This window comes from Parasteatoda tepidariorum, chromosome X1 (genome assembly GCF_043381705.1).
Source record: "Parasteatoda tepidariorum isolate YZ-2023 chromosome X1, CAS_Ptep_4.0, whole genome shotgun sequence".
NCBI classification, from domain to species: Eukaryota; Metazoa; Arthropoda; class Arachnida; order Araneae; family Theridiidae; genus Parasteatoda; species Parasteatoda tepidariorum.
In genome coordinates this window covers 27,353,687-27,380,595 of record NC_092214.1, presented here as the reverse complement: position 1 = coordinate 27,380,595, position 26,909 = coordinate 27,353,687, and the positions used below count along the sequence as shown (strand labels likewise).

Sequence of the window (26,909 nt, the reverse complement as noted above, 5' to 3'; positions counted from 1 at the left end):
TGTCGGTGAAGTGAAATTTTATTTAAACATAGGGCATAATCAATGTGCATTGCAGTTTTACCAAAACACATGTTCAAAACATGATAAACAGAATTCAACCAATTCATAACAAATGGTTCTTTGATCTATTACAGAAACCTGGCTGTATCACGTTTGCTTTCAATTCAATTCTATTTGAAAGCTACTTTTACCTTTCTCTTGCAACACACCTCTACCTGTAATTCCCTATTGTCTTTGAATTCAGAAAAGAAATCAACTTTTGCAATTATTTCTTCTGTAATGCTAAGGTGCAGAATGATATTATAGGCAGTAACAATGGATTTCTAAAACTGTTCAAAATTGCATTAAAGTTTTATTTCATACATAAAAAATTACACCTATCGTTAGAAATATGAAATTTTTTTATTAAAGATTTCTTTTTTCCTATTATCCATATAAAATACATACCAAGTTTCATCAACATCTGTCCACCAATATGGTCTAAACAGAGTACCTTTAATTGAAACCAACCTGCACAATCAGAGTAAAACGAACATTCTTGGTACCAATCCAAACCAAAGATGGTTAGTTCCCTATTCCCAATGCTACATCTAAAAAAAATAGATAATATGAATAATTGTATTCTATCACAAACGGGTTGGTCGCTATGGCCTCCGGCCCCGCGCCAACCAACCAAAACATAGTGATATTTTTCCTTCACTTGTTGCTGAGGGTGGCAACGAGTGACTGAGAGGGGGCCATGTGTTTTTTAAAATGTAACCCAGTAGTGTGTGTTTTAAAGGGAGTTTAAAAAAACTATCTCCTACAATTGTATGATGTATAAATTTTGTTTTAACATTTTTAATAAAGCCTTATAACTGAAGCTATTAAAAAGTGTTATAATTCTAAATTGCAATGAATTCACATAATATATTCCCGTATCTCTTGAATTCTGAGAAATACAGTGTAAAGTCGCGTATCCGGAATCGGTGGGACTTCCAGAAGTCCATATAATAGATTTTTCCGTATAATAGACCCCCAAGGTAAACAAAGCTTAAAATGATTTAATAAACGATCTGAATCTAAGAAGCAAAAAATAAATAAACATTATTTTTAAGGGGAATAATGTTTTAGCATTAAAATATCTAATCAATCAAATATAAAATATTAGAAAAAAAATATTATTGCTGAAAATATGGAAAACGAAAAAAATTTAACAGTTACGAAAATATTAATCCGCCATTTTGAACTAGAACGATTCAAGCAGGAAGGGGAAATTCTGGAACAAAGCTTAAAATGATCTAAATCTAAGAAGCAAAAAATAAATAAACATTATTTTTAAGGGGAATAATGTTTTAGAATTAGAATATCTAATCAATAAAATATGAAATATTAGAAAAAAAATATTATTGCTTAAAATATAGAAAGCGAAAAAAAATTGACTTATGAAAATAATAATCTGCCATTTTTAACTAGAATGATTCAAGCAAGAAAGGGAAATTCCCGTCATTCATTAAGGTGGGTAGGTAGAGGAGAAAAATTCATTTCCTTCGTATTTGTGAAAGAAGATAAGTGTAAAGAGGAGATCATTTAAGTTGAGGGTGGGGAAGTATCAAATTATTGTTTTCTCTCCAATCATTGGCTATCAATCAAGCATAAAGGCGGGCATGCTGATCGGGTTCTCTTTATTTTTTCTTCTATGACTGAAAGAATCTGCTAAAGAAAGAATGTTACCCCCTTTCCCCCCGCCTCCTAAATATTACATGGTACGGGGAAGAACGAATGTTTTGTTTCTCAAGGACGTGTATCCTTTTAGACCTATTCAAATTTTTCATTTTGACTCCCCCTCCACCTTAACGCTTGCCCCGTTTAGCGTTTTCCACAGTATTTCTTCTTTCAATAAAAAGGTTCCAGGAAATGCCTCTTTTACTAGCCATCTTCATGGGAAAGGAGGGGGGGAGGGGACTCAGTTGCGGTCTTTTGAAAACAAAACTCCCTCTTTTTCCTACATTCCAAGGGAGGAGCGTCACTAACGGTCACTCAATGGTCTTGGTAGATCTTCACTTCCCCTTTCTGGTGATTTATGGGTTGGATGCATAAATCAGAGGTTCAGTGCAATGCAAGCTAGAAAAAGAGAAAATGCGTCAAAAGACTTTTTTTTTTTTTGTAGGAAAGGGGAAGAAGGAGAGATGTTTGTTTATTTTGATTGTTAAAAAGTGTCCGTGAAATCGACCCTTCCGGGAAAGGGACGTCCGGATATAGGACGTTACACCGTATATATATTTTTCAAAGGATATTGCAAAATTTTTTTTAAGGAGCGTAATAAAAATAGAGATATATCGAAATCCATGATATATAACCCATGATATATATGAGATATATAATCCTTTCTACTTTTACAAAAATCAAACTCATTACTTAGTTTTTAAAAAAATATAAAATGTAAAAGCTGAATTTAATTAAATGTTTAAATAAAATGAATACATTTTATTTTTGATCAGAATTATTTAAAATGATTAAAGGACATGAAATAGACTGAAAAAATATAACATGCTAATTTGGAAACTAAGATTTCATCTGATTTTCAATCAAAAGAACTTTATTACTCCGGGAACAAATTAAAAAGGGTTATGCTCTTATGCCAAAATAAATAAATAATAATTGGTATAAAAACTAGTATATGAAAATACTGAGTATTATGGCCATACAATTTTCATGTAAGAAATAATAATTGTGTATCAACACAGATAATAAGTTAAAAAAATAAGGATTCAATTAAAAATGAAATTAATTAGCAACACAATTATGTTTTTATAACCAGTAAGTATAACTGTATTTTTTTTTTAATCAGAAAGAAATAAAACAATATCTTTTATAAATTTATTTTAATATACAAAAGAGCAGTATAAAAATCGTATTACATTAAAAATAGTCACATAATGATATGTTACAAAAAATATTCAGTAGTTTTTTTTATTTTGCAAACTTAATTTACATTTATCACTTATTTTATGTAAAAAAAAGACACTCTTACTAATTAGAAACAAACAGTATGACAGTATTATAAAAAAATACATGTTAAATAATTTTTATAATTAAACCTTTTCCAACCAAAAATATAAACTTTTAATATACACCAATCACAGTTAAGAGTTTTCTCCATCAAACACTGGTAAATTATCATGATCTAAAAAAAAAAGTATAAAATCAGTACCAACTTAATCCAAAAAAGTATTACATAAAATCTTTAAAATAAAAAAAAGAACAATAAATTATTGCAAAAATGCATGTAAATTTCTAGAAAAGTCTCACAAAGCATAAGTCATAACACTCCAATGAAAATCAGAGTTGAAAATATTGTGAAAGTTCTGCAGTACTTCAAATAAAATATTAAAACAGGAATCAATAAATCGCAATTAAGAAGTTTTTATTATTTACTAATTTTGTGTTCTAGCTTAAAACATGGTAAAATTGATATTTTCAGCATTTTTCAAATAATCTAAAACATTAAATAAGAAGTGTACTTTTATTTAATGTATCGGCTTTTACTGCATACAACAGGTATTTATTTCTTCTATGTAAGATGAAAAAAAAAATTTAACTTCAAAGCTTAATTTTATTTGATTTGATAAACTTAAACGATTGATTTGGTTGCTATTATCACCTAACATCTTCATTTAATATGCACATTAAAAAAAAAACACTCAACAACTAAATATTATTTTAGTAACACATGCAAAATAGTGATTCCCCCTTTGTATGTCATTAATATGAAAAGGTCGTGCTACAGCATTATTTATATTAATATTATTATTTAGCTGTAAGTAATTTCTTTATTTTTATCTAACAAGTCAATAAAAGAATTTTAATACAAAATATTTAAGGCAATATGTTTTTTTTAAATTAAAATATAATTGAAAATAATGAAAAGGAATAAAAAGGGGCTGCATACGAAATAGTAAAAGGCTGTTTTAGTACTAATAGTTTGTAAATAAATAAATAAAAAAAAAATTTAAAAAGTTTATTTTAACAAAATGGAACTTCAAATTTAACAATATGCTTATTAACAAAAGGCAGCATTAAATAAAATAATAGACAATAAAAGATATTTAAAATGATTTTCGAATCATTTTTTGCTAAAATGTTTATTTTTTATAAAAAAAAAATGCATTTTGAAAATATTAAAATAATGAATAAAAACATAATGTATTCATATACGATTCAAATTTGCTTACACTGAAAATAAAAAATATTTTTTACAAAGATAAAACGTAACATTTGGTGAAACACATCATTCCCATTCATACTTTTGATTGTGGCATAATATTTTTTTAATGGGATTAAAAATTTTTTTTCACTAACTCTTTATCTTAGCTCATTCAATAACATTACATATCTTATTTTAAAATCTTTCAGAACTAGAATTTATGGCACTCTAATTTTATATTCCACCTTTTTAGAGACATCATGATTTAACTTTTACTGATATTAATCCTAGTTCATTTTTAATATATTTATATTCGCAGGAAAACAAAGGCACGTAAACAATTAAACATTGCATAATTATGTTCATTTAAAGTAATGCAGACTCCCATTAGAAATTAAATTTCAAATTGAAAATTTTTTAACACCAAATTTTAATGTATTTCTTAATCTTACACATAGGTCCTCTTCATCTAAAAGTATTTATATAAATAATAAAAAAAAATTATTATTAAAAAGGTTTAAAAAAAAAAAAACAGGCTACGTTTATTAAAAAAAACAGCTTAGACCAATTCAGATTCAATTTAACCGGCCAACTCTGATAAGAAGTATAATTGTAACCATTATATATTTGCTTGGTTAAATAAAATTGGGTAAAAATTAAACTAAACGAAGTAAACATTAATATTCGTTTTTTTTGTGTGTGTATATTATGAGGTAGTGACTTCATAAATATAAATACTAGAAATATATATGTGTGTCTGTGTGTGTGTGAGAGAGAGAGAGAGGGTATAATAAAGTAAATGTAAATATTTTAAATAAATCTCCTGAAAATAAAATAATTGAAAGTCTATTATTTTCCACACCAGATATTTAAGACTTAAATTATAATCTCGTAGAATGCATGTACAAATTTCTCAAGTTGAGGAAACAACTCAGTTTGCTCAAATTATTCTCAATTATAATTAATAAAGTTGCGGTGCTTAATAAAAATTTATATCTTTAGTTTATGCAATAAAGGCTCACTTAAATTCAAAAACATAATGCTATGTCACCTAAATTTTAATTATTTTTTGGAAGTTTTCTTCTTATAAATTCCTTGAAGGTAACTCCAATGAAATTTAATAATTAAACATAAAATTATACAATCTTGAACTGAGATTTCTTCTTATGTTTAATTATATTATATACAATTTTAAAGGATATTTAGACATAGTGTTCTGTAATGACCACCATTGATATATATTTTTAGAACCATTGTTGAAATTCATGAGAAAAAGGGAAGCAAATTGGGAGTTACAAATTAAAGTAGTGTAAAAAAATACCAGATTCAATATCAACTATAAAAAAATATTATATATAATCTACAGAATTAATATCACTAGATTTGACCTCTTAATTTTTCTTTAAAACATGAAAAAAATAAATTCTTATCTTGCGCTGTTTGCAATTCAGAGAATTAACCCCATTACACATTAAGTGGTTTCCAACTGCACATAAACAGGAGAGTGGTAATTGGTTGTTAATTCCATGTGATAATTTTCCTTTTGTTTCAAAAGAACTGGGTCTTATCTATACTGAGAACGAGCATGCAGACATTTAATGTGCTCACTTAGTAGAGTTCAACGATTTGGATAACAGAAAGCAAACTGATTTAACATTAAAACAAACAATAGACATTTTAAATCATAACAATAGGTTAGGAGTTAATTAAACATCGCTCAGTCTCTACTTTAAAAAATTTTGACGATCTTCTTGTATCATCATAGAAAAATTGAAGACGAGCAATAGGAAACCTACTAACAATCAACAGTTGATGAATTTTTAACTACATATAATTTTTATATTTTAAATATATCATACCTAAACACAAGGTGAGTTCTTTTTATTTCATTTTCAAACTCAGTATGAGTGGCTGAAATTGGTAAATTAATTTAAAGAAAGAATGAATGTTACCCTCTTATTAATTTAAAGAAAGAATGAATGAATGAATACTACAGAAAGAATGTTACCCCCTTTTTTCCCCCCGCCTAAATATTACATGGTCAGGGGGGAGAACAAATGTTTCTCAAGGATGTGTATCTATCCTTTTAGACCTATTCAAATTTTCCATTTTGACTCCCCCTCCACATTAACCCTTTTCCACAGTATTTCTTCTTTCCCTAACACTCTAATAATAAGGTTCCAAGAAATGCCTCTTACTAGCCATAGAAAAGAAGGGGGAGGGGACTCAGTTGCTCTCTTTTGAAAACAAATCTTCCTCTTTGTCCTGCATTCCAGAAGAGGAGTGTCACTAACGGTCACTCAATGGTCTTGGTAAATCTTCTCTACCTCGTTCTGGAGATTTATGGCATAAATCACTAGAAGCTAGAAAAGGTAAAAACATGTCAAAAGACCTCTTTTTTTAAGAGAGGGGATTATGAAGTGATGTTTGTTTATTTTGATTGTTAAAAAGTGTCCGGGAAATCGACCCTTCCAGAAAAGGGACGTTACACTGTAGTAACAAGTCTTGTTTCTTGAATAATAAAACTCATCTTTAGTCTTAATAAACTGCCTTTTAATCTTGTACCTGTATTTGTTTATATTTAGATTGGATATATTTTTATTACTATGTTATTAACACTTAATTAAACTAGTTGCAAGTTGCGTGTTTAGTGGTGACATTAATGTTACTTTCAAACAAAATCTAAGTTTACATCATATTTTCACAACTACAGTTTGTATAACATTTTTTTTTGTATTTAACTTAATAACATGATATTTTCTAAATTTCTTGGGACCACTATCCAAAAAGGATTTGAATGTAACTTGATTATCCTTTCTTCAGAACATTAAAAACTATGCAAATCATTTACTTTCATAATAGCCCATAATTTTTTGTATGTGTATTGCATTCTTACCAGGAATTTTCCACAGTAGAGGAGAATAAAGTCTTCCACCAGCATCAACATGAAATGTTTCCCCCGTAATAAATGATGCACCAGGAGAAAGTAAAAAGCAAACAGGAGATGATTTCTTAAAATAATATAAATGAATTTAAATTTTAAAATTAGCAAAAAATAGAAATGTTTATACACAGTAAAGGAATTTAAACAGATAAAAAATAAAAATGGTCCAAATTTCTCTATGCTTAAAAAATAATTTTATTTTTGTTAAATTATTAAAAAAAAATTTATTTTTGAGTGCAGTTAGTGAAACATTACAGTTGGTTAAAATACATGATTATTAAAACATAACGGCAAGGAAAAACAAGTCGTAAATAAAGTATGCCTATATTATCCAGAAATCAAGCTTATAAAAATGACTTTATTTTCCTATTTACTCAAATATTTTTGATGCAGACCTAATGAGAGATAATACATAATTCAATTTCAACTAAATATCTTTGATTTTAATAACAAGCTCAAATAACAAGAAACAGTCAGGTACAATAACAGACACAGAAATTTATTAACTGTTAAGTAACAAGAAAAATAAGCTAAAAAATGCAGTAAATACCTTTTAAAAAAAAACTAAAATAAAGAAAAGCAAAGAACAAGTTGACAGCACTAGAATATAAAAGGAACTTTGGCAACTGTTTATTGCATGAGCTCTTTCTATTAGTAAGCAAGATCAACAAAATGCTAATCAAGGTAATTGAATATACAGGCAAACAACTATTTAAACAAACAATATATCCAAAAGATGGGAAAATCCCAATTGAAAATGCAACACAGCCGAACTAAATTGTATAATATGAAAATGTATCAATATTAAATTTTAATATTTCAAAGAATGCCTCATAAAGACAAAATCGTTTATTTGGATGAGAATTAGACCAAGAGACAAAAGCAAGACGATGAAACTTAACAAACAGATCATAAATGCAAACAGGCACTCAAATCATATAAAGCAATACTATTTGAGCCTTCCTCACTAAGTTAAAAGCCTCTGGGTCTAATTTCCTCTAAATCCAATTATTTTGTCTTAACGTGAAATTTGTCTAATACTTATAATTTCATTTTTTTATCAGTTTGACCTAGTTACAAATTTTAAATTGTTGATATACATAGTGGCAATAGATATTTTTAAATATTTTCACTTCAATTCAATTTTATGTGTGCTTTTACTAGTGACTTGTATTGCAAGTTCAGACCTGAAGCCTCCTTCTTTAATCGTTTTTATTTCAAGTTATTCTACTATCATATTCTATGAATAGTCAAGGGTCTTGATTAGCATTTTGTTAAACTTACTCACCAGTAGAAACTGTTCAAACAATAACAACAAAACTTCATCTGATGAGGGTCCCGCCTGTTACTTTTCCCCACTTTTTCGGTATCGCAAAAGATGGTGCATGTTTTAGTTTATTAAGTTTCAAATTGTGAATTATAAATGCAATGCCACTATTGGCATTACATATTTCCTAGCTTTTAAAATATCTGTAATTATTTAAACTTATGTTTTTTAATCATTCTTAATCGAATTATAATTAAATTAAATCAATGAGTTAATTTTTATGGTAGCAATCAATTAGTTAATAATTTAATAGTTAATTATTATAAAAGCGAACATAAAATATTTTATTCTTTTCTTATTGATCAATGTAACAGCTAACTTTTTATTTCAATATTAATGTACTCATTAATTCACTGTTGCGCCTAATCGAAAACAAAAATCTATTTATAACTCTTTATTATCAATATCTTACAGCAAATATGTTTAAGTTACATGGTTATAATAATTCTCAATCGCCAAAGTATTTTCAAACCTAATATTGATTATGGGGGGTTGGCTTTATTCTGGCTATGTTATCTTTCAATAATTTGCCAATCTTGGATCTGTTCTACATGCTCCTGTGTCCGTTAGGAACAAATTCATTCAATTTTAATTTCAAATTTGTGGCGACTATGGGTGCCCTTTTGGGCCTCCCAGTCCCAACCGTTAAAATATCATTCATGTCAACAAAACTTCTCGACGTAGAGAATTTTGTCTTGATCCCTTTAATGGACTTCCTTTTCCTTATGATTTGTATATTTTAAATATGGCCACTTTGAATATACTAATTCTTACTTAATAAATTAAATTTTTACTTAAACAATTTTATTCATTTTTCTTGAGACAATACTTCAACTACCACTATATTATTAAATATGGCGATCACCGCCTGCATAATAATTTTGGTCATTTATGTGACAGCAATGATTCATTTTAAATGTTTGATATAAAGTAAATTTTACGATCAAAATGCTCTTCAAGTTTTAAATTCCAAATTGCTCATTCGTAACATACATATAAAGAAATGATAGGCAAAATGCTTACTTCTTCAGGCACCCCCAGGCGTTTGGAAGGAATATTTTCTTTAACCATATCATAAATATTAATGGGATAATTCTTAGCAGCTGTTTCAGAATATATGGAAGAACCCTTAATAATGCAAGAAATTAAAAACAGACAAATTAAAATTATTGAAACAAAAAAAAATCAACAAATAGAATGAAATATTTTGAAACATACAGGAGCAACAGCATTAATTCTTATGCCATTTGATGCCCATTCAATTGCTAAAGATTTTGTCAAATTATCTAATCCACTTCGAGCAGCTCCTGAATGCCTATAAAAAAATATTGTTTTTTTAAAAGTTTGTTTACATTAGAAAAAGCATCACTACGCAAATAATCCAAACTGAATAAATATTTAATGCAGAATATTATCTTGAAAATCATTATAAAAGGTAAATTTTTCAATTTAGAAAAACCACTCACCATGAGCCCACATTTATGAAAATTTTTGATTAAACTAGCTAAATTTAATACAGTAGAGAACCAATTATCCGGGATGCTCGAGACCATCGCTATCCTGGATGTCTGAATTTCCCGGTTTTCTGGATCGACCAAAAAGTGTCGTTAATCGATGTTTTATCGAACCCGAAGTACAAGGAAAAAGTGTAATGCATAAAGTAAGAGAAAAAAGAAAGGTACTCCTAACTTTAAAAAAAAAAAAAAATGGTAGAAATATAACATTTAAAAGAATAAAAAAATTTGCAAGTTTAGACAAGAAAATCAAGTTTAAAAAATACAAAATTCTCATATTTATTTTTTAAAAATAATTACAATTCCTAAATTAAATAATATAAACAAAACCAATGATTAAATAACGCAATATATTTCATACCTAATTATACGGGGGAAACGATAAAATAAAAGGAAAACTTATTAATCTAAATAAAAACACTTGAAAATTATCGAACCGAAACGATAGTTAAAAAAGGCACTAGCATAAATATTAAAACCTGGAACAAGGCAAGATCAACGGAATTTTAAAAAAAAACCTAATGATAAAATTTATGAATAAAAAGAATTAATTTATTGAGTGCGAAATTTATCGTGAAAAGAAAAAAAAATCAAACGTAGTGGAATCAGAAAAACAAAACTGCAATCTGCTTCATAAAATAATCCTATGTTTAAATAAATAAATAATTCTCCTTTTATTATTTTTTTTTGCTGATCAAAACACGATATTTAATCACAGCAGATGTGATTCCACATCAATAAAAACTTGCAAATGATACCGCACTTCCAAAGAATGAAAATTTATTCAGAAGAAAAAGATTTTATTTTTATTAATCGATGTCAAATAGATAAATATATTTTTCTCTTTCATCTTCCGTTCACTGATATGCTTGCAATGCATTTTCCCCACCCCCCTTGTAAATCAAACAGAAAACGAAATCAGCATGCCACACCCTTGAGCTCGATTGACGGCCTAAAGGAGAAAATAAAACATTCCTCCCTTCCCTGCCTTTAACGTCACGGAGGAAATGACGTTTCTCTGGGTAAACGGGGAAAAAATTCTCCCCTTCCTTACATTTTCCTCTACTCAACTTCAAGGATGAGTTAAATTTCCGCTTTTTTCATAATCGTTCTAGTTTAAAATGACGGGAAAACCGATCAAAAATTTTCCCGGTTTTCTGGATACCGGATAAATGGTTCTTTACTGTAGCATGTTTGGTAAAATTTCATATGTGCATTAGAACATACTTTTTCATGAGCAATTTTTTATTCTTTTTTGTCAAATTTATTGAGAAATAATTTTGGAAGCATGAAAATAAACAGAATTAGTGGCAAATGTAAAAAAAATTATTAGAAGTATTTTTTGCATAATAATTTTGAAATATGCTTCAGGGTTATTTAGAAGTAGTTAAATCATTTTTTAAAGTTATTGTCAACAGGTACAACGATGCAACCTTCAGGGTAAATGGCAACTAGACTGCAAGCTAGATCAGCCCATTTTTCTCTTTCCTATAAAATTTGAGAAGTTTGAATATCATGAGAGAAGTACCTGAATGGTTGCAAATGCATTTCTGGTTTCAGAGATACATGTAAGAAAAGCTCATTTCTTGTGCTTACTTTTAAAAAATTTTTTTGAAAGCGCATTCTTCATTGAGCTGATTTAAGTGTCGAAAAGTATGGTCTAAAAAAGGCGAAGCTGAAATTATAAAACTCTAAGAAAAAGAAGAAAAATTGTAAAATGTAAGCAGTATGGAATTTCATCTCTTTTGAAAAACAATAAGGCTTTAATGAAAGTGTAGGAAAAAAATGTAACCGATTGTGGAAGGCTAAAAAAAAAGCAGGATAAAGGATTTGATGGAGCTCTCTTAAAATGGTTTGTTAAACAAAGAAATTCTAGTTTGTCAATAACTGTGCCTATAATGAAAATCCAAACTACACAAAAAGCAGCTCTTGTGCTAGGTTACACAGGATTTTCATAGCCTAATGAATGGCTATATAGTTTTAAGCAACATAATTTTAATAAAAACATGCCATATAAGGACTATTTTATTTTGCAACAGTAACTTTATTCATGGCATGAAGTTGTAATCTGAGTCAACTGAATTCACTTATGTACAAAACATATATGAATTCTAGAAAATTTGAGAACTAAAGCATACACAAACTAAACATTTGCAAAGATGAAAAAGAAAAACTTTATCGCAAAATACTTTATTTTAAGTAATTTTTTAAAAAAATACTTACTTATATTTATCATTTTCAAAGAACTTTTTAACATTGAATTTTTTTTTTTTCTTTTGTAGCTGAAGTCCAATGCTGACTAACTCAACTATGAATTTAAAAGTCTAAATTATGCAATTTTAAATATGATGCAAAATTTAGTTTTCTTGCAAAGTCTAAACAAGAACACTACATTGTTGAGCAATCATTTTGTGTGCAAACCTTCTATGAAACATTAGAACGAAGTGAACTAATGGATTTTATATTGTTATTAGTTTGCCTCTTGTCACATTATTGTTATTAGTTTGCCTCTTGTTTTCTTGTTTATTATGATCTCTCAGCTGTTCAGCAGTAGAGATGGCTACTATTTTTCATAACAGCTATATTGGATCAGTTAAAGAATTTTTTTTATAAGCATACTTTTATATATGTTTATTATAAAATATTAATCAATTAATGTACTTATAAGAGTTATTATTTTATTTCATTAATGTTAAAGCAGTTTTAAACAAAACAAAAAGGCTTAATATATTTTATCACTGTATTATGTTATGATTAAGATTTATTTTTGGGCTTTAATAGTTTGAAATTGAACAGTCGAAAACAGTTCAATCAATAAAAACCATAATAGAAGATATTTTTCTCTTAATTCTATTAATGGATCTGTCCCTCTGTTGCATAACAGACAAGGAAACATATGCTACAGCTGTTTTTATTTCCGATTAATATAGAGGCCAGTTACTTTGCAACAGAAATTTATAATAGTTATGGTTTTGAATTGTAACAGTTATAACATTTTAATAAAAAATAACTATTATAACCCATCTTTACTACTGAACAGTTACTACCATGGCTCTTTGGTCAAATTTAGTTCACTAATGATCCTAATGACATTTGACATGTTAAAGTGATTTTAAATTATATAAAAGGGATTATTTTTCTTTTTAGGCAAAAATATAATATTTTTAAAGTAATTAACTTTTATTACAATGAAACAATGTAGGCTAATGTTTACTATTACCTGTCCACTTATTAATTATTATTTTAGGAAATTACTAGAGATTTTTTTCAATATGAAACAAATGAGAAAAAAAAAGAAATGATTTTCTTAAAATTAACCTGAGCCATAACATTAATTAATAAAAGATTTAATAGTATAATTTCAAAAAATGATTACTAAGATAATAACATACGCTGCTAGTGGTAGGCCTCTTTCAAAATCTATCAATATATTGATGATTACACCACCATTGTCTTTCATCCATTTATCATATACTGAAAAGTATTTAAATTGTTAACTACAAATGTGAATATCTACGATTAATAAATGTAAGTGTCAGTGATTAAAAAACGTATTATATTCCTTTTAATAATTATAAAATGATGTGAACTTGTTAGATTAGAATTGATTTTGGAAAACCTAACCATTATTTTGGCAGTTATAATTTTATCGGGCTTTTGCAAATAGTTTTTTATATTTTCTCCCAATATTTTTATAAGATTAAATACGACTTTTAAATTTCGAATTTGAGTTATCACTTTTTAAGGCATTTGATTTGTGATGTTTGATTTGTTTTCACTTTATTTTTAAACATTAAATTACACTAATTTTTAATTTTTCTAGTATTATGGATTATTTGTCTCTTTTTTTTAATTGAACATTATGCGAACATGAAAGTAATGATGTTTTCGTTACATTAAATTTTAAAATATATTTCAGCAAGTTGTTTGCTTTAATCAATGATGTAAACGTTATCAGAAACCTTTTGCTGTCTAACCTGCAAAACTTAAATTCTGGATTGATAAAAATCAGTAATATTTTTGAAAGGTATATTAGAAGCAGGTATTTTGAAAATTTTATAGTGATATATATGAAATCTAATGGTGTAAGGTCGGTCAATTATGATAAGTGATTGAAGTACTTTGACCTTTAATCATTAAAATTTACATGATAATTTAAGACCAGACTGTGCAAAACAATCCCTGAAAAAAATTACGAATAGGGGTGGAAATATTCCAATCACCCACCATATTTGCCCGACATTGCACCATCAGATTATCATATATTCAGGTCATTACAACATTTTCTATGTGACAAAAAATTTTATAATGTGGATGATATTCAAAATCCGATATTTAAATTTTGCACGCTATATGACAATGTTTCTGGTGATGTGGAGAATGCATCATAGATTAATAATTAAAACCTGCTAACTCTTATAGAATTTAATATAACATTATTTTCCAGTCTGATTAACTTTTGCACTCTGTTTTCATTATTTTTTTCAGCCTGTAAATATTATGTAAAATTTTACAAAATAAAAATAAATAAAATAACAATGAAATTATTTTCTCTCAATTCCTTTGAGGTTTGTTGGAAGAGTATAAAACATATATCCTTCTATCTTAGTTTTCCCTCCTAAAATTATTGATACATAATAATTATGTTTTTGAGAGAAATGTATACGTATGTATTTACATCATAAACGTAAATTCATATCATATATGTATTTATCTCTTCATTATTTCAGAGCTTCATAATAATATTTATTTCATTATACAAGTTTTGTTAAGATAAAAGTACATTATATAAGCAGTAGGTACTGCATTTTTTCAAAAAATAAAAATTGTAGATTTTAACTTATTTTTAAAACTATGAATCAAATTTGTCTTTCTCTATACATATTTATCATCCATAATGGAAACGGCCACAAAAAATATTCTTACTTACACTTGAAAATAGGCTTGGACCACCCCTGTCATAATCAAATAAGCATCTTTAATTAATAGTATTTGTTGTACAAGTATGCTTTTCCACAATAATGATTCCCAGTCACTAATGAAATTATATAAGATTTTATTCTGTGGTTCTTTCTGCCTTTCCATTCAGGTTAACAAATCAGGTTTTTTTACTACTTCAACAAGGGGAGTATCTTATATAATGCCCCTGAATGACTACTGATTATTTAGAAGTTTAATACCATGATAAATCTATTAAAACTAACGAGTTATTCATCTGATAAACAAAAGAATAAAAAATTTATATTCATTAGTTATACAGAATGAATGAAGAATATAAATATAATTATAAAAGTAGAGGATATGTTAAGTGACAATTTTTTTTTTTTGAGAAAAAGGAAACACTATGGTAAAAAATACTAAACCTGTATTAAAAGAAGCACTTTAAGCATAGAATTGTAATTTAAACTATTGATATATGGTTGCAATTTTATAAGTGCATTTGTTTTGTATTAAAACGTATTATTTCCTTATAAAATACATAGTCACATTTCAATTTTGTATTTATTTTTAATATATCTAAGATAGAAAAATCTGCTTAATGTCAGTTAGCTTTGGTTCTGATTAGATCGGATTATCCAGAGACTACAGTAGTTTAGATTTTAAATTTTTTTTAAAATTAATTGAATTGAATTCTTTTTTAAGAAAGATTTAATGGAGTTTTAATACTGACTTACTTAGCACACTGTGGAGCAGTTACACCTTTGCATAGCAATGTTTCTAGAATTCTTCTTAATTTAAGTGGAATAAGAGCAAAAAACAATTAAAATTACCTAGCCTCCATGTTTAATTCAAAAAATTAAAAAAAAAATTAAGCTTATAGATTAATTCATTTTTTTAAAGATTGAATTATGTGAGAACTTTTTTTTTTAAATTTTTGGTAAAAATATCTCGGGGGAAAAATTTAAAATCATACAACATAAAATTTTGTTCCTTACGGAAATTTTTCTTAAAAAATGGAAACTACATTTCTGCAAATAAAAAAAACTTAGTTAACCTGTAGTTTGAAAATATATCAATAATTAGAAAAACTTTTTTTCCCAATCAAATGAACAAATTTAATGTATGAACACTTAGAAAAGGGGAGTGAGGTAGTCATTCAACATCCTTGAAAGTAAAACTAAATATTCAGTAAAAAATAGTATTTCTAATTCTAGTTTAGGATATAAAACATTTAATTAAGTACATAATATAAAACAAGAACTTGATAAAATTTACATTAAAGAAAAACTAATATTTACCTGCCTGGACCTTTAAATTTGTTTCTATGACAGCATCCCATCCTTTAGTGGTTAGATCACCAACTGGACAGAGAAATTGTCCACCTCCATTGTTAATCAAAAAATCAATTCTTCCATACTTGGCCAAAGTTGCTTGAACTAAATTTTTAACCTAAAACAATATAGTCTGTGACTTAATTGATAATAGGGTTTGAAAAAGAGGCTCAGCTCAGAAAACACTGAATATTTCAAAATGGGCTCATCTGATTTTGAAATTCAGTCTTAACTCACACTTCATTTTCTTTTCATTTTAGCATTATCTTCTGTGGCAGACAAAATTTAGAAATACCTATTGGCAAAGGTGAAAAAAGGGGTCCGCAAATAATGAAGAGAGCCAAATTAAAAAACTTTTTGTATTACTAATTGCCATTAGATTACAATCTATCTGTGGTCATAGGGAATAAATAGAACTTATGATCTTATCACATTATTTACTTTAAGAGTTCATAAAATACAATATATTTAAGATAAGATATTTTACAAAAAATTCACTAATGCATAAAATTAGAAAAGTGCCAAATTTTAATACTTTAAGCTTATCTTCAAAACAAAAAAATTATATTGGTAACTTTAAAATATATTGGTATTTTAAAATATTTTTTCCCTGATTTCACAAGAGTGATATACATACTATCCAGCAAATGTTTTATAGTTACTATTAGTAAGGGCGCACACCCTTTTTCAGTGATGGGCCACTTGCACAGCAGATTGAATAACGAAAGGCTGCATTTGGATTTAAGCATGCTGACAACAAATATGATAATTTCTATTCAAAACATTAGTGCTTTAAGCACTAAATATTTTTCATCATTAAAATTGGTAATATATTTATAGAAAATTAAATACTTTTAATTATTAGAATTTATTCAAAAATGAAAAAGCTGATACTTTTTTTTACACAATTGTTACCCTTTTTATCAAAAATTGATATCTTAAAAAATATATATATAAATATTAGGGAAAAGAAATGGGTTTTTCTTTTAACATATCGAATAATACAAAATTTTATTTTAAAATAAATTCTAACAAAAAGGAAGAAAAAAACTGATGCTCACAGAATAAAAGTATCAACAAAAAAAATAATAAATACACATTTTAATGAGTAATATAAATTTAAAATGAACATTTTAATTAAAAAAAATATAGGACTTAAAATGATTTTAAACTTCAGAAAGTTTACAGCATTATTAACTTCCAAGGTTAAAAATTAAAAATAATGATTTTATTTTATCAGTTAAAAGGGATTTAGATTTTTTTATTGCTAAATTTCTGAGGTTGTTACCCCCTGACGACTTCAGCCTCAGTTTGTCATTATTATATTTGTCATAATTTTTATTGTTTTCTTCTTTGTTTACAATTTGCTATTGGTTTCAGTTTTCTTGTGGAATTTTTGCATTGCACAATTTTCCTTTGAAAGTGTAGTTTTAAGCTGTTTTTAACATATATTTTGATTTCTTTTTATTATCATAGCATTGTGCTAACTGTCAAAAAAATTGTGAAAAAGCAATTTGGATTTCTGATGAAACAAACAAAAAATTGAATCGAAAAGTGATTATTTAAATGTACCGGCCTGTCATAATAACATCATAGTTAAAAAACGAAAGGTAAAAATAACATGGTGACAGATCACAATAACTGTAGGAAAAAAACGTGTTTAAGCTTATGATGATATCAGGATGAATAAAGCATGTCAATAAGTAACTATCTAAAAGTGTTTATTTATAATTAGCATAGTGTAATAAAAATTAGAATTTTTAAAACCACATGGGAATGTGGAGCAATAACTGACTACAAACATGGTTAAAAAATAACTTGGATTTACAATGGCACACTGTGGAACAAAAATTATTTTTCGCAGTCAAAAATAAAAAAATGAAGTTATATGAAAAAAAAATCTCAATATGGTTTTTTGTAGTAAAATGTCCAAGGAATATGATGGTGTATTTTGTTTTCTTTTTTCTTTCGGTTTATTAATGAAAATAGCAATTAAATGGAAACAAAGTCGAATTAAAAAAAATTAAATTTTTCAGTTAAATTTTTATTAATATGATAAATCCTTATAGTAAATAAAAATATCAAAGCTATGCATGATTTATACATAAATGTATTTCTAAGATATATATGAATTCATTATTTTACATAAATACTATTAAAACCAGAGCCATTTCCCTATTTCTGCCCTGTGCAATGAAATTGTAACTTTAGGGTGCTCTCGTTGCCGAGGTTAAAAAAAAATGTCTACATTTGTTTGGTATATATACTCAAGAACTAAAAAAAAAAAAAGCTGCGAATATTTTCGAATTTGGCTGATATATCGATTTTTATAGTTCGTGTCATTTTTATAATAATGATAAAATTAATGAAAATATTAAAAAAAATAAACTTGAGATTATCATTTTTGTTATAACATTTTCAAAATTTTTTATATCTAGCAAAATAGATTCATCATTTTTTTTAAATTCGATAATCGAATTTGTAATTAACAATCTTAAATATTTTTATTCAATTTATTTAGTTTAAATTTGCTTTGATCAATATTTGCGATTTTACATCCATTACTTTATTTATTAAAATTATTAACCACAAATTTGTAATCAAAGATCTCAAAAACTACTAGTAAATAATTTTTATTTATTTATTTACAATTTTTTCAATTATCATCCGCCATTTTGTTTTTTTTTTAAATTTTGACTTCATATTTGAAATCAGCGACCCAAAAAACATATAGGTGATCAATTTTTAGAACATTGAAGTTAATTTTCTAATTTTGGCCTCATTTTTCTGATTTTGTCCCACTGTGTGGCATGGGCACAAACAAAGTGATTATTCAAATGCGTAATTTGCAACTCGTATGTTTAAATAAAAAATACAGGATTCTTGGTAAAAAATACAGGATTTTCATAATCAAGTCGAAGAGTGCAGCAATAAAAAAAATCATTTAGATTAACGATGAAATCGCCCAAAATAAAACATTTCAAAAAGTAATCGCTCAAATGTGCAATTTATAATTTCAAGTCATATATCATATTAAATGTATCAGGATTTTAAAAACCAAATGGAAATTAGTAGTTATAACTGCCAAAAAAATTTAAAAATTATTGAATTAGTGATGAAACTGGAAAAAATAAAGTTAGATAAAAAGTTCAAATTCGCATATTGAGATATCATATTGAAAATATTGGATTTTTGAAAAATTATGTGGAATTCCAAAGCAATTACCATGGAAAAAGCAATTGAGAAACATAGATTTATAATAAAATCTGTGCAAATTGAGCGCATCAAAAGTGATGACTCAAAATATTAGAAGTTTTTTTTTTTCAAATTTCATTGTGTTCAGAAGCTCTTGTGGGCTGCAGGTTGAGCATCTCGATTATTAGTCATATTTTAGAATTACCCCAAAATTAAAGTCTATGCATTAAGGATTTCGGCTTTTTTTAAAGAAATTCCGAATTTTAAGATACCTGACCCTTGAAAAGTTCTGAATGAGGTTTCGGATTAAGAAATAAAATTATAAATTTTTGTTTCAACAGGCTGCTCTCACTTTTTCAAGTCTTTTTATTTTTATTTTCCAGAGTTACAGAAAGACCTCTACACCTCAAAAGAGGAGAAAAACATAACAGGAGTGGCGAGAAAAAATCTATGAACTGAATAAGTCCCTTGCGCTCCAGTAGCGGTCGCATAAAGAGATGTCCTTTGATGCTGGGCAATGGGGATGGTGGTCTGCATCCATCCAGTTCTGAAGGTCACAGAGCAAAGGGCCTGCGCAACATGAATTTGATGAAGATGTTTAAGGAGGAAGTCGTGTTCAGTCAGTGGTTAGCTGAAACTCAGCGACTGTTTTGCGTCTTGGCCACATAGGGTGATCTTGAAGATTATTCCACCAAATCTTTCTGGAATTTCGCTCTGTGATTTGGTTAAAAGTGAGATCCTTAATCTTTTTCTTGATTAGGAGCTAAGCATTAGCAAGAGAGGCAGCTTTTTTTTGTTGTTGATATTTGTAGGATAGAAGCTCCCTGCTCTGCGGTAGTCTGCTGACTCGTTACCAGGTATACAGCAGTGTCCCGGGATCCAATGCAGAACAATTTCTTTAGAGAACACAAACAGGCTCTACAGATATTTTTTGCATTCGAAGATGTTGGTTGCTAATCGTTTCTAGAGCAAGCGTCCTTAAAATAGAGATGTCTTGATCTCTTTTGAAAAATACTTAGGTGGTATTTATGAATAGTTGGATCCAAAAGTAAAACTAGTGGCTCGAGACAGAAATTTATATCAAGTAGCTCTTTAAGTTCCAGGACACTGATGCGCAAAACCGCATTGGTCTTCAAACATCTCCCTGTGCCCAAGGAGAGTTCGGTCATAAGAGAGTCTTTGGCAAGAAATTTTATATTTTTGCTGAACACAGAATTATTTTAAAATTCCTGGCCCCTAATAATTCAGTTATAAGATCCCCAATTTAAAAAAAAACAAATCATGGCATTTATTTTAAATACCTCACAATTGCTTTGAAAATTAGAATTGTGTTTTTTAATTTAGGGAAGAAATACTTCAATTAATGTTTTCATTCTCAGTCAGTGTTTTGAGATGTGTTAGATGATGATTAAATATATGACTTACGATAACTCATTCCCATTCATCACATGAAGGCAAGACAGAAAAAAAAAATTTACTTGCTATCAATATCATTGCTTTGAAAAGAAACTGTTTTGGTGGGTGCCAAATCTATTAATTGAAATTTAAACTTTATCCTGCATTTGTGATGCGATAGCCGTAAATCATGACTCACGTTTTCTTGCTCTTTATGAATGCCTCGCTATTTACACCCTTTCAACGCTTGCTTTCACTTAGTTCAGTGGCATAAATTACACCCCCGAAGAGCCTGGGGAGGCACAAGGTTTTAGGGCACACGATCCATAAATAATACACTGCACGATAGGGGTGCACATCATGTAGCCCGCCAGCTCTTCGTGTGCGACACGCGAATATAGGAATAATAACAAGTATTACATATATTTCTTTTTCTTGAAAATAAAAAAAAATTAACATTTTGAATTATGCATTTCAGTTATGGAGGTGCTGAATCTAAATATTTCATTGCATTATCCGGTGGCAAATTTCTATAGATTTGAAAATCCCAATACTTTAAATATGACAAAATTATGTGTGAATTTTGAACTTTAGTAAGAACTCTGCTCATGCATTTAAATATGCGCTATATTTACTGAGCCGATTTCATCACAAATCCAAGAGGTTTTTTTTCTTCTTCATATTGTTCTTTTAACAGTTATTGCTTTGCTTTTCCACAGGGTTTTCAAATCAGGCATTTTAATCATCACTAAAGCCCGGAATTTCAGGCAATGAAAAATGCAAAAATAGGCAGGCAAAAAGGCATTTAAAAAGCTTGAAATAGGCACTTAAAATTGGAACAAAATGTTAGTTGGTAATGCCTAAAAGCCCATTTAGGTATCCAAGGTATAAAAAAAGTTGCTAGAAGTATCCGGTATACCTACATATTCATTTTACTCGACTGTCGTAGCAATAGTACAAAAGAAGTGGACATAATTGCACAAAAAAAAAAATCCTCAACTGCGTAAGTGTGAAATAAAAATTGAAAACTCATACTTACAATAATATTGTATGCAAATTTATTCTGATGATTGGTTGTTGTTGCAAATCACAACTAGATGCTTTTTCGAATTTTCAAAAGAGAAATTTTGTCTCCTGTCAGTCAATATAGTTTTAAACAAAGAGAAGGATCTTTCTACTTCGAGAGAAGTTATGGACGCATACCTAAAACAACTTGCCATGGTAGGAGATATGGTAAGTTCAACTGTAGTATCACCAGAAAGTACTTTTGCAATGTCCTTGATGCATTCAAAGTCTGTATTTGCAGAGTTGACGTTTTCACATTTCTTCCTTATTCTGTCACCAGCTGGTTCAGGCACAGACATTAGTTCTTCAATAGTATTGTCGAAAATCTTTAGTGACTCGGACAAAGACATATTTCTTTTTTCCATGTGTTCAATAGCTCCAGGGAGCTTCCCAAAATAAGTTGAAATAAAAGTCAGTTCATTTTTAATTTTAGAACTGCTAAGCAGATTTTTACTTTTTCTTATGGATATTGCCTCTTCATCCGAAAAGCTGGTAAGGACTCGAGTAACTTCCTCAAAATTTGTGCAGTAGTATGAGACTGCTGAAATCCATGTTCCCCATCTNGGCCAATACTTACCTATGGCTCTGAGACCTGGAACCTAACTCAAGCTGGTGAAAATAAAATTGCCATTTTTGAGAGAAAAGTTTTGAGGGCCATCCTTGGTGGGATAAAAATAAATAATTCCTGGAGAAGACGATATAATACTGAACTGTATAAAATCTACAGAGAGCCAGATATTGTGAAATTCATTAAAATAAATCGAATGAACTGGGCAGCTCACATTTTCAGAAGGAATGATGACTCAAATTTAAAGAAAATCCTATTACACAAACCCCTAACGAACAGGAAAAGAGGTAGACCCAGGCTGAGATGGCTGGATTTAGTTGAGACTGATTTCCTTACTCTAAAGGAGAAAAACTGGCGAACAAGTGTCAAAAGTAGAGAGAAGTGGATTCGAATTCAAAGGAAGGCACTGGCCCACCCTGGGCTGTCTAGCCAGATATGATGATGATTATTACATAATGTGGGTTTGTAAACTGCTTACTGTTTTTGAACTTCATTTCTAATTTTTTGAAGCGTAAAAAAAAAAAGAGTTAAAAGAAAACGGTCTTAAGAATTCATAAAATTTTGCATAATTCATTAAATATGTCGTAAAATTAAATATGTACTAAATTCAAACGCATAATAGCAAAAATGTATGCATGAATTAAAGACTGATCTCTTTATAGCCTGAAATAAGATTACAACTGAATAATTGAATCTTATTTTGAGCTATAATGCATTTTTTCCCTTCTTTTTTTAAATCATTTTAAACCCCTTACAATCCCATTAATTAAAATGCTTAATTTGCATTCATGTAGCTCAATAAAATATCTATTCATTTTTCTTATTTAATTCAAGAGCATTTCAGTTAATTTATTTTAAAATGCACTTTTGCGTTACGTGATGTGATAACAATAACCATAACTTTTTCCCCATTTCTTTCTTTCTTTTTGATAGAACTATTTTTTTGATCAAAAGTAAATACTTCTATTGTGAAAAATATCAGTTTGGTATTCTTCAGTTTTGAATGAATTTTAATATTCAAAAGAATTTATTTTTATGGAAATATATTCCTAAGCTGATAAAAAAAAAATAAACAGAACTAACAAAATAAAAAAAAAGAATTATTTAAGACTAATTTCCAGGATAAAAGTTAAAAAGAATTTTGTTTGATACATCAATGTTTTCCTAAAAATTATTATATTTATCGTCAACAAGTCTTAATACTTGGACATGCATCCCTAATAAATAAAAATATTTTTTAATTCACTTAAAAAATAACTTATAACTAAATTTTGATTATAACTTTTGTAAGATAAAGAGTTATTTTTGCAAATTTTTAAGATTAATTTCATTTCACTATGATAAGACACTGTTCTAATTTAGTGCCTTTTCTAAATTCCGCTTTTCCATTGTAATTTTTAATTTCTTATTAATTAATATTAAAATAATTTAAATTAAAATAAAATGAATGATAATAAATGCCCAAATGTCTTGCTATTGTGTTGTAGTTTCATATTATAATTTTTAAAATTTATGTTAAGTCTAAGCTAAAATGTATACTTAAATCTCGCATGGGGGTGCCCTTTAGTCTATCTACGCTGTTGACTTAGTTATTGCACTTGAAGCAGTAATGTTTATATGTAGACCCATTACTTCATTAATTGTGAACATCTGGGCTATGAACATGAATGTTTGCTAGTAAGTTGTTCTAAAAACTCTTAAAATAATTCCATATCTACGAATGTATTTATTTTCAATTCTAAATGCTATGTTGCTCATCATTGCAAAAAAAAAAAAAAGTGAAACGCAGATAATCAGGGGTTTACTGTACATTGAAATTCTTATTAAGATTTATATTTATGAGTAAAACTGTAAATGCATAAAAAGGAATGAAAAATTTAATGCAGAAAAATTTATATACACATTTTTAACTCTGATTTTGACATTTTTGGAAACATATTAAATAAACAGATGATAAACTAAAAATTGCTATGCAGGGCAGCCTTAATAACAAACCTCTTCCTCTTTTCTAATATTGCAGACAATACTTATAACATCAGGAGACTTTTCTCTTAACGTATTCTTCATTTCCTCAGCAGCTTTTAGAAGTTGTTCTTCCTTCCTTGAAGCAATAACCACTTTACAACCTGAAATTTCAAGATATTAGTAAAGTATGTCAGCACCTCATAATAGTGTGAAGGGCAAAGTTAGGACAAATAGACTCTGGTCATCGACATACTCAGTTAGAAAGTACACAAACAATTTTCTTACTTTTGAATAAAACATAATATTTACTTTTTATGAAAAGCATATTGAAAGTTAATTATAATCTCGCTTGGATAATAATTACACAGTCAAACTTCTGCACCTCCAAAATCTGGTAACATTTGCTTTTAAAAGTAGAATTCTAATTTTTCCTCCAATTTATTTAGAATAAAATATGTATTAAAATATATAGATAGTTTTTTTTCCCTTTCTGTTATTCAGTGGTCTAATGGGCTTAAGAAGGTGAGGAAGATAAAGGTTATTAAGCAGACTCTGGATGAAAGCCAATGCTTTGATAAGCAATCAATTTTTTCTGTTAAATATTTTTATAACCATTCCAAGGGCAGAATAATATAAAGCAACATGTTAAAAATGGTTATAAAAATGTCAACAGAAACTCATAACATAATTTTAACTTAAAACATAGAAAATTACAGAGCGGCTAAACCTTATTAAAGACAAAATACTGATAGCAGGAACATTTTACTTTTACTCTAGGTTTGCAAGCAAACTATCAGTATTAATAACAATTATGGAGTCTTCTTTTCAAACTAAAATGTCTGATTTGACTCTTAATAAATAGTGGAAGGTATGGATACAAATAAAATTTAATACTGCTAGGACTCCTATATTTTCTGAAAAATCTAGGAAAATTGGCAGCCTTGTAAAAATTACGTAGTTAAGTTTAAGAAGTAAAACCTATTATAATTTTACAAATTTACATTACTGTCAAAAATAAATTGGAGAGTTTTTGCTCTATCATGCCAGAAAGGGTTACTATTTGAATTACTTTAAATATAATATGAGACCATGTATTTAAATGTATAATTTACTTCAAAACACCTTGGTTCGGATTTCAAATTACAGTTACATCGCCCTTGGGTTACCAATTGCAATATGGGTCGATGATGTGGCACAAAATAGCTCACCTATAATCAAACTACGTCTTAACTAGTAAAAACATTTAGAAAGCGTCGACACCTCTTCATAGTTTCTATCATAAATAAAAATAGATGTTGATGTTACAAGCACTGACTATTCAATTGGCAATCTAACTTTAATTATAAATATCTTACCTAGGTATAAAAGTTCAGTACTAATTGCTTTTCCGATTCCTGTTCCCCCACCAGTCACAATTGCAACTTTCTTTTTAAATAAATCGAAGCGAAACACACTGAAATTTTTCGTATTTGCCATGATCATATTTCTTACAAAATTATGCACTTGAGCACAAAAAATCTTAACCTTAACACATTGGCAGAAAACAAACCTTTACAACAAGGAATGAGATGTGTTACCATGATTTGCTATAATTACGTTTTTATAGAAATTCAAACACATAAAAAATTTAAGGATGTTAGTTTTGTTAATTGTTTTCTTTGTACATGAGTGATTATCAATATCTATCGCTTTCGACTATCTTTCTCTGCTTCAATCACGAACTCTGAACAATATTCTCAGTTTTCTTAAAGGCCATTCTTGCTTTATGTAATTCACGCCATCTGCATGTTATCCACGCATGTAATTCACTCCAATTAGACAGCCGTCGAGAGAGAACAAGGGCGTGATTGATGCAATATATTTTCCCGCGAAAAACAGAGTGTTCCTTTTCTCTCGACGGCGATCAGAGGTGCGTGGATCGCTCACGTAACACTAGAGCAGCACACTGGGCCATTGGCTATGGTCTGGGACACATCCCTGAGGATGATCTGAAGACATGCCGTGACAATTTTAAATCGCAGCAGGGGTGAATTCATTTGTGGGGCCACTTCCTCAATTTAGACATAGATTTGAAGAGGAAGGTAATTTTCTTCCGATACCTGTGCCCATGATCAGTGACCAACCACTAGACTTTCGATTCCTCAGATTTTACGAGCTTGTATATCGCACGCACTCAGTGGGACTAAAGGATCGAGCCCCGGTCCCTTTAAACCGAAATCTGACTCTCTAACCACTGAGCTACTATGACTCGAAGTACCAGTCCGAACCACGTCTCGGGCTGCCACGGTTCCGTAAAAAACCGGTTTTATTCACAAAGAGAGGGGCTCAGACTATTTTCTGAGATCCCAGCCGTAAATATAGGCTTTGCGCGTAATCAGATCAGACGCGCAAAGTCTATACCTAGACCATTTAAACGCTGTTTAGTTTGAATTCTGATTTTTTTTACTTCTTAAAACCAATATACTATTTTGTATATTG

The 26,909-nt window shown here is 28.5% G+C and overlaps 1 protein-coding gene across 5 annotated transcripts; it reads right to left on the bottom strand.

Annotated features, from left to right (window-relative positions):
* Nucleotides 1-26,808, bottom strand: LOC107446647 (peroxisomal trans-2-enoyl-CoA reductase). Of its 5 annotated transcripts, XM_043043943.2 has the most exons (9): nucleotides 25,787-26,804; nucleotides 24,462-24,592; nucleotides 16,211-16,361; nucleotides 13,364-13,445; nucleotides 9,676-9,772; nucleotides 9,481-9,585; nucleotides 7,083-7,197; nucleotides 3,081-3,166; nucleotides 1-590 (listed from the first exon to the last, which is right to left on the bottom strand). In XM_043043943.2, the coding sequence occupies exons 1-8, from the start codon at nucleotides 25,911-25,913 to the stop codon at nucleotides 3,126-3,128; spliced, it is 849 nt and encodes a 282-aa protein (XP_042899877.1). In that variant the 5' UTR covers nucleotides 25,914-26,804; the 3' UTR covers nucleotides 1-590; nucleotides 3,081-3,125. The 5 variants fall into 5 exon arrangements, with proteins under 5 accessions (XP_042899877.1, XP_042899876.1, XP_071043528.1 ...); XM_043043942.2 differs by lacking the exon at nucleotides 1-590 and having other exon boundaries at nucleotides 3,052-3,166; nucleotides 25,787-26,675; XM_071187427.1 differs by lacking the exon at nucleotides 1-590 and having other exon boundaries at nucleotides 3,052-3,166; nucleotides 25,981-26,668.
* Nucleotides 26,809-26,909: the final 101 nt, after the last annotated feature.

Coding starts and splice junctions, on each gene's coding strand:
- LOC107446647 (XM_043043941.2), bottom strand. CDS start 25,913: ATGATCATGGCAAATACGAAAAATTTCAGTGTGTTTCGCTTCGATTTA. Junction 7,198..9,480: donor GCCTGGGGGTGCCTGAAGAA/GTAAGCATTTTG, acceptor TATTATTTTAAG/AAATCATCTCCTGTTTGCTT. Junction 6,550..7,082: donor TCTACTGTGGAAAATTCCTG/GTAAGAATGCAA, acceptor TACCTTTTCTAG/CTTCTAGTGATTTATGCCAT.